Source organism: Drosophila suzukii, chromosome 3 (genome assembly GCF_043229965.1).
Source record: "Drosophila suzukii chromosome 3, CBGP_Dsuzu_IsoJpt1.0, whole genome shotgun sequence".
Classification (NCBI taxonomy): Eukaryota; Metazoa; Arthropoda; class Insecta; order Diptera; family Drosophilidae; genus Drosophila; species Drosophila suzukii.
In genome coordinates, this window is record NC_092082.1 from 89,526,722 (window position 1) to 89,545,665 (window position 18,944).

The 18,944-nt window shown below is 40.4% G+C and overlaps 1 protein-coding gene across 1 annotated transcript; it reads left to right on the forward strand.

Annotated features, from left to right (window-relative positions):
• The first annotated feature begins 7,096 nt into the window (after nt 1-7,096).
• LOC108006371 (uncharacterized) lies at nt 7,097-7,626 on the forward strand. The gene is made up of 3 exons (XM_036819725.3): nt 7,097-7,189; nt 7,241-7,396; nt 7,461-7,626. Exons 1-3 carry the CDS (start codon nt 7,162-7,164, stop codon nt 7,577-7,579), a joined length of 303 nt encoding a protein of 100 aa, XP_036675620.3. The 5' UTR covers nt 7,097-7,161; the 3' UTR covers nt 7,580-7,626.
• Nucleotides 7,627-18,944: the final 11,318 nt, after the last annotated feature.

Below are 18,944 nucleotides of genomic sequence, written 5' to 3' on the forward strand. Positions count from 1 at the left end.
ATGAACATCCAGCTGAGCTGAGCGGTGAGCATCGCATATCTTGCATAGTTGGGGTTAAAATAATAGATCAGGTGATAAAAATGTTTCCTACAGGTAAAAAAATATAACAATTTTAAAAATTATAATGGTAAAAAGATACAAGAAATAAAACTAAAAATGTTAGCTTGCTGCAAAGGCATTGCACCTATTTTTCACTTACACCCAAAAAATGAATCGTCCCAAATTTAAGAAATATGGATTATAAATTAATATTTGCTATTTTCTTTGGTAACACTTAATTATTGTAAATTTACTTTATTTGGACAAAAATGTACTAGTTTTTCTAATAAATTTATTTTTTTATATTTTTTTATTTTTATATGTTTCGTAATAAAATCAAGTTAAATGTTCTATTCAAAACTATAACTAATAGTGTTGTGAAAAAAGGTTTAACAAACGAAATAAAATTACAGAATTGTTTTTATTAATACAAATGCAAAGATTATGCTAATGGGTATTTGTTTTTTAATTATCCCGAAACTTTGGTGCGACAACACTTTAAAATAAATATATCAGAATTCTATAGTTATTACAAGTGACTTGCGATTGAATTTAGCAGCGTATTAATAATTTATCAACAGACTTTAATGGCAATGCAATATGATCAAATATTAATGACATTATGACATTTTTTGCAATATGAATTTGACCACGTTGAGCAATTAAAGTTGTTAATTAAAGTTCGCATGCAAGACTAATATAATAAATTGATTTAATTATGTTTTGCTCGGCAATCTTAGGCAACATTATTTTGACCGCAATTGTGTAAGGATAACCAGCGACACACAAGCAATTTGACTGACGTAAAAGTGAATGTGTCTAAGCAGAAGTTGCAGCGCGTGTTTCTGGGCTAACGTGTGTGTGTATGGGTTTGAGCCACACTTGGCCACGTTTGCTGCCAGACAAAAGGATAACGACAAAAATGTTGACAACAATGCGGGCAGACAGTGCTGTGGTTGGGCAGGGATACCCAGGATACCCGGGATACCTCTAGGAAACCCCCTTCGCCTGTCAGGTTGTCGACCCGATTGTTGTCACTGCGGACTGAACTTTTGAACTATTTCCGCCGGCTGCAGTTACCGGTTACCAGGTTACCAGAAACCAGTTACCAGCACACACGTCTACACGCACTGGGCCAAAATTAATTGCATATATGGCCCGCACACACTTGATTTTCCTCACTGATTTATACCTGAGCCCCCCATGCCCGTAACTTTTGGCCAACGTCAGTGGAGAAATGAAGTGCCCAACTTACCGAAGACGATCGCTTCCTGTTTCCGCAAGCGAAAGTTATTCTAGCCCTATTCGCTCATGACTTTCAGCCAAAGTTTGCGGGAAAGTGAAAAGTTTGTAAAAGAGAGAGGACCGGAGACCGAATCAATGATTAGCAAAGGCAGCAGCCTTGGTATCTAAACTTTATGGCCAAGGCAGCTAGTTATAAAGTCATTGCGTTGTCTGGGGGCGAATTTAACCCCCAAAAACTAACGAAAGAGCCGAAAATGTCCCACTTAAGGGCGCCGTGAAGCCTGCTACAGATCCTTTGATGGCGATAAGGAGGGTAAAAAGAGGCAGACGGCAGCCAAAGCCGCTTAAGGACCTTCAGAAGGTCCTGTCTCGGCCCACGCCTCATTGCATGCCACGCCTATTTGCCCCCAAAGGGTCTCCTTTTCTGTGTTCCGTCTTACCGCAATCAAAATTGTTACTTTCTAAGCCAATATGTTTTATGATGTATGAAATTTGATGTTGCGATAACATTTTACACGCTTGGCTGCGCTTTATTTTTTCCCATCTTAAAGGCCAAGTGCTGCTTTTGGCCAACTTTTAAAGAGGCCCGCACTGAATGGCCAACCCCTTGCGGCTGTCTATGGTTTCTTTTATTTTTTGTTATGGGGGCTCTTCTTTTTTATACGGGCTGCCGCAATCAACGGCAAAGTTCAATGGGCCAAAACGGATGCCAAACTGCAACTAAATTCGGCTTTTACCAGTGAAATATTGTCAATTTCACAGCCATGCATGTGCGTGTGTGAGTGTGTGTGAGCCGGAAGCTTTTCGTTGGTGGCAAGGCTAAAAAGTGCAGCTCTTCGGTGTTGATTTTTATCCCCGCACTAGACCAAGCGATTTATGCCCTAAAAGAGAATCAGCCAGGTGCTAGTGCCAGCCAGCCGAAACTTGTTCAAGATTTAGTGAACTAAGCACTCCCTCATTTAAGGGTATTATGGATTTTTTCCTAGTTATAAATTGCCTCTTGAACTTACCATTTCTCTTTCACAACTTAAAATATTTTTAAAATTAATGTTTTATGAATTTATTAAATACATCATCTCAAAAGCTTTCTTTGAAAGTACCTATTCACAATAATTGTTTTTTTTTCTATTACAAAAAAATTATAGAACCCTTTCCCTAAAAAAATGTTCAGGCTTTTTAAACTGTATTTAAATATTTTCTCTTTCATAAAATATTTTTAGTCTGAAATACTAATAAATGTGCTTAAAAAGTTTGTTTAAAAATATATATACCCATTATCTTTTTATGGGCATTAAAATACTAATTTCAACATTTTCTATATGTTTTTTTTTCCAATATGTATCATCTCTAAAAAAACAAATTTTTCGTTACAAAATTTTTAAAGACAACTAATTTGCAATTTGTTTTTGGACGGCTTTAAAATTTTTAAAGTGGTTTTTTATCTAAAAAAAATTGTTGGGGATTTTTACTTTTAAGCTTTTTAGAAGAGCATTAATTTTTCGACTTGCTTTTCTCTTCAGAGCCTGCCAATTGAAATGTGTCACCATTTTGTAGCTTTATGCATGCATCGCTCGCTCCGCCGGGCTCCATAAAAAACAGCGCTTATCATTCGCTCTTCTGCCGGCCATTTTGCGAAGCGTTTTAGCTTAAGCGCCCATTCTTTGCGCCAAAGTCTCTTAGCCCGCCCACTCTGGCGGCCATTTTTGTTAGCTTAAAATATTCTTTTTATGCGCTCACGATTTTAATGCGCTTTGGCCATTTTTATGAAGCTGTGGTATAGAACTACATTCGGCACGTTGCCTGTCATTTTGTTTGAAATTCATGAAGCGCAGCGCGGTTGTGTAAGCGAAAGACTTAAGCTGCCATTGGCCAGCGGATTGTGGGGTTTTTTGGTAGGTTGCTGTATGCAAATGCAATGGCCAAGCTGTTTAATTATGTATTTAATACGGCAGTTTGCATAATTAACCAGTGCACTTGAGCAGCAGCATTTTCTGGGGGAACTTTCGAAGTACCATAGTGCGGAAACCATCTTTGCTGAATGCCTTAATGCCTCAAAATGAGATGAGTTAACCATTTAATGCTCCGTTGCGACAGGGCCAAAAGGACGTGCTCTCGTGTCTGCTGTCAGCCATTGTTTATTTATGTTGAGCAAACGCGACTGCGAGTGTGCGTTGCGTGTGAAATTGTCACGTCAACGGCAAACCAGAGAAAGTCAAAAGTGGAGGCTGCCACCTGCCGTTTGCTTTGACAAGAAATCAAATTAACAGCCCGCAACGTCTTGGTGTCGTCTCCTTAGATGCTGCCACATGCCACACATTCCGTCCCTCCAAGCAGACATTACTCATACGCCCCATATGCCGTAGCTAGATGGCTCTCAAGTGGCTCTTTGTGTGGAGGGGGTTTTGGCCCAAACCATTGACCTGAAACCCCAGGGTCTGCCCAAAGTGGCACTACACCACGGCCAGGCTAAAATGCCTAGCACTCTTGGCCCCTTCCGAATTCGAATGCATTTTAAAACAAGAGCAGAGCTGGCCCCTGCATGCATTCATTCCTCAAAAAGTTTGCCACTGCCCAGTGTGAATGTTTTGGATTTTGTTTTGGCCCGACCAAATGGGCGAAATTGTTAACTTTACATTTAAGCAGATTACAAAACATCAAGGGAGGCCATCCCGGCCCCGTTGATCCTGTTCATGTCAGGAGCTGCAATGCCTGTCAGCCTTGTGTCAATCATTTGCCACTGCGGCAGCCTGTAACTGGCTTTAGTGCGAAGATAATTGTTTTTTGCCGTCCTGTGTGTGCTGGCTCTGTGCTCTGTCGAGGCTTTAAATTATTTTGTTTCGCTTTTGTGCAGCTCTTGTCCCAGCCCGAAAAAAAGGGCTCCAAACGTGACAGTGGCTTAATGGATGTCGGGCTTTGCTCTCAATTGAATGTGACATCATCAGTCCAGCTGCCATTCCATCCTCTGCATTCAAAGCCACCCACATATCACCATCTCCACCCTAAAAAGCCCGCGAAAACTGCTAATTGCCACCGCCTATTTGAGGCCAAAGCTAATTTCGATTAGGCAAAGCCGCAGACAGCATCAGATATTTCTATTTGGTTTTCGGTTTTGTACATTCAATTGCCGCTGCGGTTGACCGGTAAAAAATCAAATGAATTCTAAAAAATAAAAGCAATGGGTGGGGAGGGGAAAAGTCAATCAAATTAGTCAAAGTCAATGAGGTTTTAACAACAGGGGAAGTTTTGACTCATTTTGGGGTTAGCCCACACTAAAAATCCCCACCTGTTTAGTATTTCCGAGCTTAAATATTAATTTTGCGGTTAAGTGGATTTATAACTCAAGAGCGAAATCTTTCTGCGACATATTTTTTATTTTCATTATCTTTATTTAAAAAGGATATTATTTCTAAAACACAGAGCTCGCGTTGAGCTAAAACATTTCCCTATTTCAAAGAACCCATCAACTAAATATTCGCACACACACACAATTTCCAATTTTAATACAATCATATACGTATTCATTCCACCTGTCATTGCCTTGGAAATTCGAGCCGAAATTGCAGTAGTCACATTTTGAATAAATAATTCATGAGAAATATATTACCGAATTGTTTCATTTGTTGGCAGCAGAAAGACAGCTTGCAGTTGGCAGCCTCATCGGTGGCAATGAGTGAAAGCATCGTTGATTAATTTAATTACGTGGCTCTGAGGCCGGGCGCCGGCTAACCGCTTCAGTGATCCAATTGAAAAATATTTTATATTTTAATTGAATTGCATTAAAATTCAATGTGCAATTTAATTATCCTGGGCAGAGGACTGTCGACGACTGGCTTCCAGGCATGCCAATTGATTTGGCAGCGGTGGCATGCCACATATCGTGGCATTGACAACATTGTTGCTGGGCTGCTACCGCTATTTCTATGGATCCGTGTGCGCATCATTTGATAATTAGTAGCACTGCACCACCGATTTTACCTCCGCTGACCAGTAATTGCATATCACTGTTTGGCCACATCAAATGAGGCGGAAATAATGAGTCTAACGATGCGTTTTTCGCTCGTTTAATTTGTTTCCATTCTTTTTTCGAGCCACCATCTACGTCACTCTTCGTCAGTTGGGTACATGAAATGCTCATTAGAATTAGTACGGGTATAACATACACTGAACCAAATAGATTAGTTGTAATATGATATGAGAGGCATACAATCTAATCTGCCTTTTTGCAAGTAAACCATTTTTTGACAGAGGGAAGGAGTATAAACTTTTTCAATTGTGTTGTTCGGATAAAGTTTCTAAGTTGAACTGCAAGTTGCAACGTAATTAAAAGGAAGTACAATCCTACTAAAATATATTACGCCTATAGGAACTAGTGAAAAATTAAAATTTGTATATATCTGCGAAGTTCTGAAATCAATTCCTAATCTCAATAAATGTAATCCAGAAATTTGGTATGGCACATTTTTCTAAAAAAAAAAATGGGTTAAAAATATTGTCTACCTCCAAAGTAATAAAAAATACCTTCAAGTCCATGGCTTATTTTTTTGGTTCACCTTTTCCTCTCAATTCTTTTAAAAAACATCCGGTTGACCCCGTTTAATTTTTTTTTTTCAGTGCACATCTCTAATGTAGAGTAAAATAGGAAAAAGTATAGAAGGAAACCCATGTGGAAGTGCAAACTTATGTGCATTTTTGTGTAGCAATAACCGCTGCCGTAAATTCCATTTGTGCGGCATGCAAGTCCGCCCCCAAGGAGGCGTGGCAAACCGGCATGTTGGCTGGAATTTGTGACTATTGAATGCCTGTGAATATTGGCTGGTGCAATAGCACATGCTGTGCCGGCTGCCACTTATCACCCAGATTCCCTGAAAAGTATTGCCCTCAAAAAACTACGAACAACTCTATTAAAATTTCAAAGGGCACATCCAAGTTTTGTTTTAAGCCATTTACCTATATATTATTCACATTGCAAGTTTATCCGCACAAGGAGGCCCGAAAAGAAGTTTTATTGGCCACACAATAAGCGGAGCACTTACCACCCGTCGGTTTTTGACTCGTTGACAGCTCGAAGCCTTTGAGGGCCAAATCGTATTGTCCTTAATTGCTTTTTAAAGGTCTGGAAACTGTCTATCTGTTGGATATACATACACAGGTTGCACAGGTGGGTATCGGTGGGCGGATGCCCATGCAACATTTGTTTCAAGCAATTTACTTCAACATAATCATATTAAATTTTCTCCACCTACCCGTTTAGCCAGCAAGTCCTTCGGTGTGTCCTCCTGTGTGTGTCTGTTTTTGTGGGGGGCGTGCACATCGTTTTTGTCTAGCACTTGCCACCTGGACTACAGGACTCCAGGACTCTGGGACTCCAGGACTCGGCCTGTGTATCTGGAAAATTATACTTAAAACCTGGGAGCGTCCTCCCAGAACTAACACACACATGCGTCGTCTGACTTCGTGAGCTGCTGGCTGACACCAATAGAGTCCCAGGTACACACAGTTGCAGAGCGTCCTTTTTATAGCTGCTCTGCGGCAGGACCTCCTCTGACTCTGGTGTGTGTTTATTTCTTTTTTTTCCCTTTTTTTTTGCATTTGCCCTGCCCAGGTCGTTGGCTTTTTGCCTCACATGAGGGGGCGTTTTCATTTCCTTGCCGGCGGCGGTGGCAGCACAACACATGCAACATCCCGGGTTCCTCGGGCCTTACTGCAATTATAATTTCCTTCTAATTTCATTTGTAATAAAGTAAAAGGCCTTTGCCACGGCTTGAGTCATGCGGTGATTATGCAAATTCCCTGAAATCCATTCGCCACACCCAAATCATTTCCACAACTCATGGTACTCTGTGTGTGTGGTAGATCATATCCCTCGAACACTCGGCCATGGAGGTTTTCTGGTTGCTTCTCTTGGGTAGGTTTGCGGAATATACCTAACCAGAACCCATCTAAACCCAGCTTTTAGTATCGTATTTAGGTGGAGTGAAGGGCGAGGGGAACTGTACTTTGTGCTCGGCTTGGATCGATCGTGCGGTATGTGGCTATAACAATCGTTGTTACACCAGCTTCAAAAGCTCCTGCGAAATGGAAATGTTAAATTGTAAACTGCCGGATGTATACAGTAAGTACAGTGAAAAGTCCCCTAAGTGGATATCATAAGAATTCCTTTTATATCTTCTTTACAGAATTCACAGAGACCCCCTTCTATGGCCACTGCTTTAGACCCAATGTAGCCAAATGCAAGGCCTATGTTTTATTAGAGCAACTGAATAAAATAGACAGCTCCGTGGAAATGTTCGCTTAATTAGTAAACCATTAAAATTTTACAAATGTATTGAGAATAAAAGAGTATATTTATAGACTCCTTATTATTCCCACTGATTATGGCTGGAAACTGACGCCGAATTATATTAAAAAACAATTTTCTTAACCCCCAATCCACTTAAACCTCCCTTAACAGCCTTAATAGTTCGCCACTGAATGCCATATTTTACTTATATCAGGCAATTTAACTTCAAAAGGACTGGCAGTTCCTTTGTGGGCGATGGGAGGCTGAGAGTTCGTGGTTACCCAACAGTGCAGAACGGCCATTAATATGAATGGGTCTTTTTTATTTTTTGCAACCTTTGCTTTTACAAACAAACAGCAACAGTAGCAACATAAAGAAGAATTGCATCAAGCATATAAATGGATAAACATTTATTGCAGTTTATTGAAAAATTGGCGGTTATCGTACACAGAAGCGGAGCCAAAGGGAACCAGAACGGGAAAATTTGCACGACCGTTAAGCGTTTTAATTTCACACAAGAGACGCAAAGTTAAATGCGCTACATTCAATTGGTGGGCAATATTGGTACTAAAATACAATTATGTTAAAGTGAAAGTGGGAAATGGGAATGCTTTAAGAATAAGCGGATTTAAAAGCAGAGAAACATAATATTCGCAGGCAGTCTTTTTTATATACTATAAAAATAATTCTATTTAAAACCTAGTTTTATATTTAATGACTATCAGATATGAATCTTATAATAATAAATCCTACACCATATTACCTTCCCTCGGGACATTCCTAATCTTAATCATCTTATAATAATAAATCCTACACCGTATTACTTTCCCTCGTGACATTCCTAGGTAATGTGTACCTTTGCCTGAACAACTATAATTATAATTTAGCCACTCGAGAGGTTATTAAAACGATCCTGCATGTGGAAATCCGAAGGGTGCCCCATTATCTCATAGCCACTGCACTTATGCACATTCACATATTTATTCAACCATTTATATTTGTGTTGCGTGCCTGCACTTTATGGCCACGCAGACACTTGCCGCGGCACACGGGCTGCAGTAAATTAAGTCGTTAATATCTTGTTTATCATGGCCTCGACTGCTGTTGGCCGACCGGCCATTGGTCATTGGCCCACGGACCACCGGCCATATGTTGACCCAGGTCGTGACTATGCTCCAGTTAATTACATGATTTATACCCATAAATATATGCATTGAGCTTGATTTATGAAATTAATTACTACGGGAGTTTCACCGGCCACGTACGGCGATGGGGTAAAAATTTTGTTGCATAACCCATAGGCGCGGGCCAAGTGCTAATCACTTTATCACTTTGTGCAACAAATACCAATTCAGCCAACGCGCTCACGCACACACATAAGGATAATTTAATTTTATTGAGCCAGGCACGAACGAGCAGCTACACTGATAAAAAATTGTGATATATCCAGAGATTTCATATTAAAATAAAATATTATGTCCTTGATTTTTTATTCATTGATGATTAAATAAACTTGGATTTTAATGGGACATTTATTTTATAGACATAAAATATTAAAAGAAAATTAAATATTTTATTATCATGTAATGAAATATATCCTTTGGTAAATATTTCACTTGGAAATATTGTACTTATAATTCGATGCTTTAGTATGCCCATAATAATTTTTACTGTTAAAATTTTTCCTGTGTGGGATATATATATTATAAATTAATACCTATTCCCAGCACAAACTCACCAACCAACTAGCAACTCATTATAACTATTTTATTAGCAGTTCGCGCGGGAAACTCCTGCAGGATCTCCGCTCTCCTTTCGCTTCGCTTGTTTCATTTACACTCGCTGCCTGAATTACTTTATTAGTCTAATTAAATGCGCCACTTGTACGCAAAATGGCACGCGGCTGCGAAAACGCCGGGCAAACAATTAATGAAATTAGCAAAAGTGTTTTTCTCGGCTGGGAGAATTCTTTGCTCTAATTAAATTAATTAATTGCTCCGCGTAGGGTTCGATAAAGGGAACCTAATAATCCGGGCCCGGCTGCATCTGCAGCTGCTGATTTAACATGACACATGGCGAGAACTGCCAGAAACACCTGCGAATCCGCATCCGCATCCACAAAGTACCGCCACACCCGATGCGACGACATCGGCGATTATGGTTCTGAAACGGAAACAGGAAACGGGAAACGGGAAGCGGGAACCGCTGAATTCGCGACCCACATGCTGCGGCCCAGAAAGATATATATAGCCCCGGGATTATGTCTGCACTGTGGAATCGCAAAGTGTCACGATGCCACATACGAGTACACTGCACAACCGCTGGCTAAACGTAAGCCAGAAACGAAACTCACTATCGCACACACAAGTAATTCCCTTTATTCTTCCCCGGCAGCCGTAAGTTTTTAAATATTTACACATATGCGAAAGTCCCTTCGGTGTATCTGTATGTGGTATTCGCAAGAAAGCCAGTGGGAAAAAATTGGATACAGGTTGATCGAATACGATTTGCTCTGGCCTTAAATATTTGAAATTTTTGGATATTAATCAGGATTTATAGATCCTAACTTAAAGTATCAACTTGTAATCAAAATATACAAGTTACGATTTCAGAATTCTTGGGATGATGATTTTATCTCATTGTTATTGCTTACTATTTCATTTAAATTTAAAAATTTTATAAGTTGAAAGCTTAAAGATATTTTTAAAATTATTATTAATAAGCATCAGTGTATTTATTACTTCATTTTCCACCATATTTCGGACCAGTTATGTTCATATAAGCCCATCTTTAAATTTTGAAAACAGTCTGCAAGTTAAGCCATCAATGTTAACTAATTTTTACGACACCTACAGACTGAGTCCTATTTTCATGTGTCAGATTTTCTGAAATCCCCTGGAAATGGGTTCAATTGTTTTTAAAGCCCAGCTAGATGCTCCCAACTTGTCAGGACCACTTCCGATTCGTAGGCCCCCCTGTTCGTTTTAATAATCAAGTCAGGTACCTTCATCAGAACATAAATTCGCACTTATGGGGCGAAAGTAGAAAAGTTTGGTAAGCCCAACACTATCTGCAATCGACAAACACACACTTTCTGGGGCGAAAGGCAAAGAAAGGTGCGGCGGCAGTCATGAAATATTTTTGAGAAAACAATTTTGCAGCAAACAGCTCTCTGGCACTGGAAAAACTCGACAATGCTTCCAACTATGTAACTTGGTTAATCCTATTGATTTTGATTTGCATACAAATTAGAATCTGCACAGCCACACTGGAGAATGTGAGTTTGGGATGGGGAAGTTGGGTAGCTGGGGAAGTCAAGGGCTCTCCAGGCAGTTGGTTAGCAATCTGCCAAAGGATTTCAAACTAAAAACTCTGCACAGGCTGGCTGGATGGCTGGCTGGTTGGAGGTGGCAAAAAAAGTGTTTAACATGTGTATAACCATATCCAAGCTAAGCTTCTTATGCCCCGGCATTAAATTTCAATTTAAGCTGGACTCTTGAAGGGATCGGGGGAACTGGGAGCTGGGGGAACTCCTCCATATCCTGGCAGAGGATGGGGGATTTTGCCATGGTGCTTGGAAAGCGACGAAGTGCGAATGCTTTGTAAAACAATTAGCATCTTGCGTAATTGTTACCAGAGCAGGGCAAAAGCAAAAGCGGAGTATGGGGATTCATGTGGCATAGGGTTCTAAAACATTTTAATGGAACATAAACTGAGCTTATGAAGGTGGTAGCTCTCCTCTGGGGTATTTGCTTTTACTTTTGCTTGTGCCACCCCTCAATATTTAGTGTTGTTTTAGCTTTGGGATATTTCTTCTTCTACGAATTTGACTTTTTTCGACATATGTAGTTACTGAATAAGTTATTTTAATCATATAGTATATTTTATATATTTTTTTAATAAGCTAAAATGTAATCTATTATAAGGAAAGAATTTTCTGAATGGTAATCTTAATGTAATAAATTATATTTAAATTTTTTAAATATTGAAAAGACACCTTAAATTTAATTTAAATGACATCAAACAGCTTGAGCGGATTTTGAAGTTACTACTTAAAATCATTGCCATGGCTGTTAATATTTGAGCGTGGGTGCGAACCAGAAATGTGAAAAAGAAATATAATGCGGTGCAAATACTTTTTAAGACCCTGTGTTTCGCGCGAGTATTTTAATATCCTTTAATATTTCATTACGGCCCGACATCTGCATGAGCAAACAGCATATGGCATGTACGGTGGGCATATGGAGGGCTCCCAGGGACTCTGCGGCAAGGAATTTCAATTAAGATTAATTCGCGCATGCATAGCCGGTCTGAGTCTGAGTCTTCGTCTGGGTCTGGGGCACCTTGAGATGCAGGATGGGGATCCTGACGAAATGCCAGGTGAAATCGGGGGTGCCAGCCCGCGTTTTTGGCACCTCCCGTGGCAGCCGCGGTTTCTTTTCCCACTCGGTTGCACTTTGGGCCACGCCTGAGCGCCGGTGCGTTATGAAGAACGGCTGAAATGGGCGCTGGGAGTAGGAAACAAGGAGTTGGGAGTTGGCAGGGGTAAAAAGCTTGAGCGGCACCAAATTGTGCCACTTAACGGGTAGCAGCAAAAGCCAAAAGTAAAAAAGTATACAAAGAACGGGGAAAAAATAAAAAACATCCAGCCAAGCCGCAACAGCACGGCAAAGAACAACAGCAACAAATTAAAATAAACTTTAATCAGGGTGGGCAAACAAGGAGGAAAAAAGTGAGTGCCAAAGTAAATGCCGGCAGCGCACTAAGTGCTCCGTTTCATCATCATCATCATCCTGATGATGTCCTGGCGGATCCTGGTTCAGGATGACGGTTCCTCCTCAGTCCCAAGCCCAAGTTGTCATCGCTAACTGCTACTGGCTGCATCACCATTGATAACTGGAGTGCTCGACGGGCAGTAAATATTTTTATTCAAGTTAATAACGTTGCTCTAGTTGGCAGCTTTGGTTTGCCGTTCGCTATTTCCTTTCTGTGTTTTTGCTTATGCAGTAGAAGCCGGAGTAGAAGCATCCAGAGCCTGTTTACGGGCCAAGTCCTTTACGCCGGCGTCTATTTACCAGCACTGCAGTTGTTTACTGAGGTTTCCATCATCCGTTCCCTATCTGCGCTCCTCTGTTTGTTCATTAGCCGCCCTGGTCCAAAAGCAACAGCAACAGCAGCATCTGCAACACCAGCAACATCTACTGTAGCAGTTGAAAGGACCGGCGGATACATTTTTACCCGTCGCTTGTTTTATGCGGTTTCAAATAAATTGCCAGCGAGCATCATTTCCGCTTCCCTTGCCGCCAAAAACACCCGCCCAACCCCGTGATTAAGCAGCCGCATTTTTGCTCACTCATCAGAGCGCTCTATGAGCACTCACAAAAAATATACCCCTAGTTCATACAAATCAGACTTAAAACTTGTTCGAAATATAAAGAACATTTCAATACAAAATGCATACAATATTGTGAATAGAGTTCATAAAAGGCAAAACTTTAATGGAAATAAAAGCCCATTTTCACGAAGTTGCTAAATATATTGTTTCTACAGGAAATTAAAGAATCTAATAATTAATAATAAATATGGAAGCCTAATAAAAATAGTTTTCAATTTCAATAAAAAAGTTAGTCCTTAAGCCTGTAAAAGTTTATACACTGCTACAATAAACAATTTGATTTTAAATATATAGAAGTTATGGTCAAAATTCCTTCAAAAATAAATTTACATTTTTTAGAAAATATCTTAAGGTTATTAAAGTCCCCAAAAATTTTCCTACAAATTTCAAGTAACAAATTTTAGATTTAAAAAAATTCTCAAATGGGCAACAAAGCTTAGAAAACCTCAAAATATCTATAGAATACAATCAATAGGAACTTGTATTATTTTAAAAAGAGTTTTCTCTATGTAATGGTAAAAACTATTTATTATTTTTAAGTAAAGCAGCCTTTTTTTGCAGTGTGCAATTGCTCTTTGGTGCGTCGGACATCCTGGGCACCTCACATTCTTGCACCGCATTCCTGCAGGATACAGCTCAGCCCTTCACTTCTGAACAGTAGTTACTATTTATGGGCAACACTTTGCCGGCTTTAAGGGTAACGACTGCGACTCAAGCCGGGACTGGAAAGGCAATTAAATGATTATTTGTGCTTTTACTTCTGGCCCGTGATTTAATGACGTTGTGGAAATATGTTTGCTGTCTGCCGTGAATCCAGGGGCGCGATGTAATGAACAAAAAACAATTAGGCAGAGTTTCCTGGTCTAGAACCGCAATTAATATTCATTTGAATGGCTTTTTATGTGTTCTCCTTGAATGGCCCACCTTCATATATCATAATTAGCGGAGGGTCAGCGATTCAGAGGGTTCAGCATATGGCGGGCTGCTAATAAAAAAATAAGTCTGCAAAAAGGAAACAAATTTGCATACAATTTGTGGCTACCTTTTTTTGCTCTCCCTAACAATTTTCCTTATCAGACCTTTCTTTGCATAAATTTTCACTTTTTTTGTGATTTGGGCTGGAAGAACCAGAGTCCTTGGCTTGATTAATGTCTGGACAGGATTGGCTGAGTGCCCAACCAGGCATAAAGTGCTGACTTCAAGTGCAGTTCGTTGTCGGGCTTATTGACACCTTCTTGTAATGACAATTATTTAATTGAAAGCACACACACGGATAGAGATAGAAAATTAGTTTGACAAACTTTGAGATTTGATGATGCGACTGAATGAAAACTTGAGATGACTTGTCGACTACAAAAGGGCAGGGAGGTCGCATTTTCAATTTGGGCAAGTGAAATTTGCACACTCAGGAGGAGACATTGATAAGGTTATTGTCGCCCCTTGGATGGAATAATACAGGTAGCCAGGCCAGAGTAAATACGCCCACACAGACACACGTCGAGCAAACAAAGCCAAAGTAATTTGCACTTGTCCTCAACGAATCGGGGATCCCCCCTTCGTCCTTTGGACCCTAAATGCCTCCTTGTGTGTGCGTAATTTTCAGGTGTTTCCTGCGCACCTCTGCCGCCTTCTGCTTTGCATAATTATTATTATGATTGCTTAAGTTTCGGTAATTTGGTCATGCACAAATGCAATTTCGTTGAAACTCGAGACGCAATTTGCGCCATTAGTTCTCATGCGGCACAGACAACCACATCTGACTTCAATCAATTTGCATCGCAAATAAGTGATTTTATAACTAATGAGAAAATGCCGAGCGACGTTTAACAGCAGGTGCATATCGACATATCAGCATATTTCCTCAAATGCCTGCTGTGCTCAGTGCGGATAATGTCTCAAATATCATTAATTTTATTCTAAGATAAATACAAGCAGTTTTGCAATTTAATCAAACATTTCAGATTATTTGGCCAATTTAGGCAGATTTATTTGTATTTATACAGTTGCTAAGTATTTCCTCCAGCTTAAATTGTTGTATTTACGTATTATTAAATATTAGTTGCCAAATAGTGGAGGCAATCATGAACTAAATAACTTGTGATCAAATTAACAGAATGACTTTATAAGCATTCTTAAAATTAATATGATTCGAAGATTGATTATTAAAATACATAGTGTTTTTCAAAATCAAGGAACTCTATACATAAAAACCCTTGATTTGTTATACATTTTTCTGTCTATATAGGGCATACAAATAAATCTCAGATTTAAATTGGTTGCCAAAGCTAGTTGATTTATTTGTACTTTCAAGCAGTATCCCTAAGCTTTAATCTTTTTATTTCTTTTCAAATATGGGTGCCCCAACTGCCTCTCGATATGGAGAGGTAAGTGGGATAGGACTTGGCGGTCCTGCCAAAATCCTTGGACCGCAGATACCCGCGGGGTGGACCAAAAACAGGACCAAATCAAGACCCACCTGCTGGGCGCCATATCCTAATGGCCGCAATGTGCGCGACCATTAGTGAAACATATGGCCAACCGTTGCGAGACGGACCTTTTCCTTTTGGGCCAAAAACTTTTTCGCTTGCCTAAACGTAACTTAATTTTTTGGCTTTTCCAGCGAGAGGGCAAGGGCTGCCACTGCGACTGCGGGTCAAAACCCAGCTTGTTACCTGACTCGATGCGGCTCTATGGGGTAATTGGTCCCCGGAGTGCTGTAGCTACTTAGAGACATTGTGTGGTCCTGGCCCTGCTCCTAGCCCGCCATCTAGGCATATTTATGGCACAGGAGTGGCGATAAAAAACGCTAACCGTTTCGGCTTAGAGCGATTTTTTGCCGCCTTCGGAATTAGCAACTGCACTAAATTCTCCCCTGGAAATTACAAGCTAAAGTTTTGTGTAATCGGGGACCACAAATAAATGGCCAGCTTAAAGTTTCTCCCTCATAGAACTTAAAGAGGCAAACCTAAGATTTCCACTCAAGTGAAACTCCATGATCGCTCAGGTGTGGCCGTGTGTGGGCCAACTCAATTTAACGCCCAGGAGGCAGCAAAGTAGCAGCACAAATAAAGACACACAGCATTCCAGGGATTGCTAGCTCATAAATACTTAAGTAAGCGAAATGAAAGGCAAAACCCAAGACAGCCAAACCGAACCCCGCCCGGATAAAGGACACGGGCAGGAAATGGCACCGAGAAGCCCAAAGGTGTCCTCCGGGTTAACAAAAGGTTCAAGCGAATTTTATGCGTTTGTCAATAAAAACAGGAATACACACACACAGTGCCTACACACATCAGAGTTCCTGGGAAGGTGACCCAAAAATGGGTAACCAAACCGGGCTAAGTGTAGGCATATTGACCTTCGTCACTGGCAGGCCAAGCTCCTCAGCTTTTGGCCATTTCCCAGCGGGCAGCAGCCACAAGTCGAGAGCAAATAATGCGGAGTCCGGGCTGGTATGGCTATTTACCCGGGTTTCGGGTCCCCGGATCCCCAGTTCCCCGGGAACGTGTGATGGAGATAGAGACCGAGATTTAGCGGGCCCTTCACGTGCGACGATTGCTTTGCAATTAGCGCCATTTCAGCAGTTTCCTCACTCGTCGTTAATTACCCAACGCTTCTGCATTTGAAGGCTGTCCGCCGCTGGACCACGCCCATCGACGACAGTTTTGTGACCCATTTCAGTCCACTGTTCTCTGGATCACGGCTCACAGCTCGCGCCTAATGGCTAAAAAGGCCCTCATAAATTTGGCACATGCCGAACAACGGGGCGCATACGTAACGTCTAATCGTATGTAAGAAAGCTGGCTCCAATTAGTCGTGTCGCTTTCAAGTGCCCTCCACACTCATCCTTGTCCTCGTTTTTGCAGAGTGAGTGTGTATTCAGAAAAACGGAGCATAGAAAAGGGATTTCATTTTAAAATTTCTCATATAAATAATTATATGCTCAATTTAATCTTGAAAACCGTTTAGAACAATATATCATGAATTTATTCTTATTGAAATTTTTTATTTATATCACATATTTACTAAAACACATTTTGAGATTTTTGTTTTAGGTAATTTAATGATAAAAAACAGTAAACAATTTAAAATTTAAGCATAAATAAAAAATATGGCCAAATGGTGCCTAAAAGTATGCAAGGAAAAATAATGTCGGCTTACGAAAATGCGCTTTTTGTTGCATACTTTTAGACACCTTGATTGCTGATTTATATGGCACCCTCTATATTTATATGAAATTTTTAATACAATTTGAGTGCAATTTTCTCTCAGTGTCCTTCTGATTGTGCGGAGAGTGCTCTGCCTAACGAGCTGAGATGTGGGTGGAACCCCAACAATGGCTCCAAATGCGGCTGCACAATGGCCCTGTGAAATGGCCGCGGGCTCTGCCACTTGGCAAGTGTCAACACGTGGGGCGAAAATAGAATGGCAGCTTAAAAAACAAAACAAAAAAACGAGAATGTGGATTTCTGCGACATTTTGAAACGGAGAACAAACGCAAATTATGGAAAACAAAAGGAAATCCCACATAAACATTTGTTGACACAAAATGCAAACAGAAATAATGCCGAGCCTTTGAGCAATAAATACGCAAATCCCAAACGCCGCAGGATATTTCAGAATATTAAGTTTCGGCAACATTTGCGTGTGTGGGCCAGCCAGCTTAGCTTTCAACAACTGCGAAACTTATTCGGCATTTAATATTTTATGTACTGGTACCTAAAGACACGCAAAGGCCGCTGAAATATGCGAGCTATGCGCCACACATTCCTTCTACTGCTACTTGGGCCCTAATGTTTTAATTGGCCCGAAATGGAGAAGTTGGCTTATGGCAGAGGCGTTGACTTGGGCCGCTATTTACGACAACTAAAGTCTGTCATGCCATAACTACTACGCCAAACGCCAGGTAATGACTTCATTTCGCCACTCCCCGTAGAAAAGGGAACCGGGAACCATCTGGACTTCTAGCCAAAGAGAAATTGCATTGCGCAATGCACTCCCCGAATGGCATTCAACAAAAGTGTGAATTATAAACACGCAGACCTCGCCGCGGGGCAGCAGCTCCTAATAAGCAGGCAGCATTCAGCGGTCAGTGGGAGGAAAAAACACGATAATAATCGCAAAAACGAGCAAAAAAATATGCTAAAAAATTGTTCAATTAATATGAGCTGCCTTTGAGGGAAAAACATGGTAAAAAACGAGGGAGAAAAGGGACCAACAGCATGTAAAACGTTACTAACGCGCATAATTTTCACACAAACAAACTAACCCACACACACAGGCACACATTGTTAATGCCATGTAATTAAGCGCATGCTAAAAAGTATGCAACAATATTGTCCCGGCTGTCAGAGGCGTCGTCGGAGGGGCACTTAATGGCATTATATAGGGCATTACATCCTTTTAGAACTCATGAGTTCCTCCACCACTGACTGCAGCTAGTCCACCGACCACCGACCAATCAATAATCGTGCTGCGAGGCGTGGCACGTTACTTTAATTGGAGCCATGTCAAAAACAGGCAGGCAGAGTGTGGAAAAAATCAAATTTATTTTGAAGCCAAGCGTACAAGTGCTGTTGGCGCATGTGCCAGATCAATCAATCCACTTCAATATTACGCATTCGTCGGATGTCGGTAACTGCCCGTGCCACAAGAAGGTAGTCTCAGGGATCTGAGCCAAATTATTCACAGGCGGAAAAAAGGGGCGATCTGAAATGTGAAAAAAATTTAATGAGAAAGAAGGAATACATCCCTAATCAATGTCAAACCTTTTAAAGAATAACATACGTAAGAACAAACGAGGGATTTAATATTTCTTTTCAGATTTAACTCAATTTTGTTAGATTTATTTGATGGCTTCCTATGATGGTGTCTAAAAGTATGCAATAATAAATGTTTTATTGAAAAGGACTATGGATGCATTTTATATTTATAATTTAAGAATTTAATAATTTTTTATTATTTTAGACATGAACATCTTAAGTA

Coding starts and splice junctions, on each gene's coding strand:
- LOC108006371 (XM_036819725.3), top strand. CDS start 7,162: ATGGAGGTTTTCTGGTTGCTTCTCTTGG. Junction 7,190..7,240: donor TTTCTGGTTGCTTCTCTTGG/GTAGGTTTGCGG, acceptor CCCAGCTTTTAG/TATCGTATTTAGGTGGAGTG. Junction 7,397..7,460: donor TAAACTGCCGGATGTATACA/GTAAGTACAGTG, acceptor TCTTCTTTACAG/AATTCACAGAGACCCCCTTC.